The 2,416-nt window shown below is 43.1% G+C and overlaps 1 protein-coding gene across 1 annotated transcript in view; it reads left to right on the top strand.

The window, feature by feature from the left end:
• Positions 1 to 1,264: 1,264 nt before the first annotated feature.
• Positions 1,265 to 2,416, top strand: part of LOC109938472 (prostaglandin G/H synthase 1) — a 295,924-nt gene continuing 294,772 nt past the window's right edge. Inside the window, exons 1-2 of the mRNA XM_048613364.1 lie at positions 1,265 to 1,606; positions 1,726 to 1,788. Coding sequence (XP_048469321.1) covers positions 1,600 to 1,606; positions 1,726 to 1,788 — 70 coding nt within the window. The 5' untranslated portion in view covers positions 1,265 to 1,599. The remainder of the gene's footprint in view (positions 1,607 to 1,725; positions 1,789 to 2,416) is intronic.

The raw sequence follows: 2,416 nt of genomic DNA, 5'->3' as shown, positions 1-2,416 counted from the left end.
GGTGTGTGGGGTGGGGGGCTGGGACATGGGAGAGTTTAGACCCTAAAATTATTGAACTCAATGTTGGGTCTGGAGGGCTGTAGGGTCCCCAAGTGGAAAATGAGGTGTTATTTTTGAGCCGAATGAATCTTTGCTCCACAGGTTCTGCACATTGATAATAGAACTGGGCACAAAAGAGGCTTCAGACAATTATGGGTTATGTGGTGGAATCTGAGTATCTGATGAGCCCTTTATGCTTTTGGCAACCAAGGAACCTATTATTGGCCATATTCACCTCAGATTTTGTAGTGATTGGAACCATGGCCAGGTGGACCTCATTGACTATGAGATCCCTGATTAGTGTTGTTAACTTGAGCCAATCAGGAGCCCTGGCTGACAGATATAAGCAAGAGATTCAGAAGGTCTCCTCAGTGTAGAGATTGGCTTTGAGCTGACTGGTCAGCGCATGTAAATAAAGGTTGACTTGGTGATGGGATACCAGCCTCAATGCAGTTATTTCAGATTCAAAAGACAAACTATTTTAATCTAATCCTCATCCTAGAGTGACAGGGTCATTTTAATGGATTACCATTGACAAATCAATCTGGCACACATTCTCAACTGAAGGCACTGTGCTCTGTAAAATTATATTGAAGCTTGTGCAGCTAATTTTTTTTTTCAAATTTAAATCTCGAAAACCTGGATAACTTATTTCTAACTTATGATTCCAATGAACTGAGAATGCTCAAAAATGCACTTGAGAAACTATCAAAATCAAACTGTCCCCATGGGGATAGTTGGGGACACATAAGAGGCCCTTGTTTCCAGTAAATGTACTGAACTAGTGCTCACATTTGAAATCTGCCAACGCTCCAAACCACTCCTCTTGATTTTATTTTATAGTTGCAGGGACGTGGAATATACCTGGAAACTAACATTGTATTTCATTTCACCTTTTCATGCAGAAGCTTTTAGTTTCGTTCAGAATGATCAGCCTTGGGGATATGTGTTAGACTTTGAGATAACAAGGTATAGAGCTGGATGAACACGGCCGGCCGAGGAGCAGGAAAGCTGACGTTTCGGGCCTAGACCCTTCTTCAGCAATCATTCTTCAGAAATGTGTTAGACTTTGTTCGTTTACCTATTAAATAGGTCACTTACGTCAACTCAAGTGCTTGAGCCCCTGTGGTGCGGTGGTTTGTCCCTTCGTTTAAGCTAGGTGCCCTTGTTCAAATGCCACCTGTTCCAGAGGTGAGCAATAAAATCTGTGAACGGGCTGGTTGGGAATCAGTTTGCAAGCAGAGAGTATGTATGTTGCCTATTGAGACTCGGCTCGGCATCAGTCCCCGCCCACCTAGAATTACGGTGACACATTGAAGGCTGTGTTCAACTTTTGTGTTCATGTTGTAAGGCTCCAACACCCACAACTGAAGGGGTTACTTCGGCTGCAGTTTACTGGTTCATTTCTGGCAGCAGTTTCCACATCTTCCTCTAACAGACTGGAGCAACTTTTCTCAGACGAGTTTATCATTTGACAAATATAGTTTCCTCGGAAGCTGAAGTTGATTGGTATCCCAGCAGTTCCTGTTCAACTTTGAAGCAGAGGACTAGCTTTGTGTAATGGAAGGTAAAGGGAATGGTATCTTGTTTGTCATTCCCATCCACCCCTTTGTCTTATGCATTCAAAAGAAATCTATTTTAATTCTGAACAGTTTATTTAGCATATCTGTACTTTTCGACCCGCAGCTGCCAGGATGATGTTCCTTCTCGTCCCGCTTTGTTTCCTGAAGGTGACAGACACTACAACCAGTAAGTTTATTAGTCCGTGTCCGCCTCTTGGTTCGCCAAACAAATGGCTATCTGGTTAAGCTCGGACGTCTTGTGTTGGCTGCAGTATTGTGGTCCTGTGTGCATGTGTGTGCTTTTTGTGAAAACTTTTGTATCTTAACGTGAGAACCGAAGTTATGCAGAACTAAACGGCATGTCTAAACCATTGGCTGAAATAAACCACACGGTGGCGTGAGGTGAAGAGAAGTTTAGGAAGTTGGGGGGAAATTGCAAGAACAGGGATACACCAGTGGGAGTTACTTTTATTTCGCTCTAAGTAAACATTGTGGAATTGTTTCAAGCAGTTAAGATTTACGATTATGTAGGTTTCTGTTTTCTGAATTATGTCGTTAGCACTGTGGTATTCTAACTATTTTGAGGGCTTGTGATGTCTCTCTATCTCCCACTGTTCAGAGGACAGCTTCAGCAAGAGCTCCCAATAGAGATCAGGCACATTGTTACCATCATATGGGATCCTGGTTAAGTAGTACCTGCATTTTACAATTGTCATCCTCATCCCTCCCCATCTCCTCTTGCACCGTAACCTGGCCAGGTATCTGCACTCAGAGATAGTAGGAACTGCAGATGCTGGAGAATCCGAGACAACAAG

This window comes from Rhincodon typus, chromosome 28, assembly GCF_021869965.1.
Source record: "Rhincodon typus isolate 14 chromosome 28, sRhiTyp1.1, whole genome shotgun sequence".
Classification (NCBI taxonomy): Eukaryota; Metazoa; Chordata; class Chondrichthyes; order Orectolobiformes; family Rhincodontidae; genus Rhincodon; species Rhincodon typus.
This window is presented reverse-complemented; position numbering and strand designations above follow the sequence as displayed.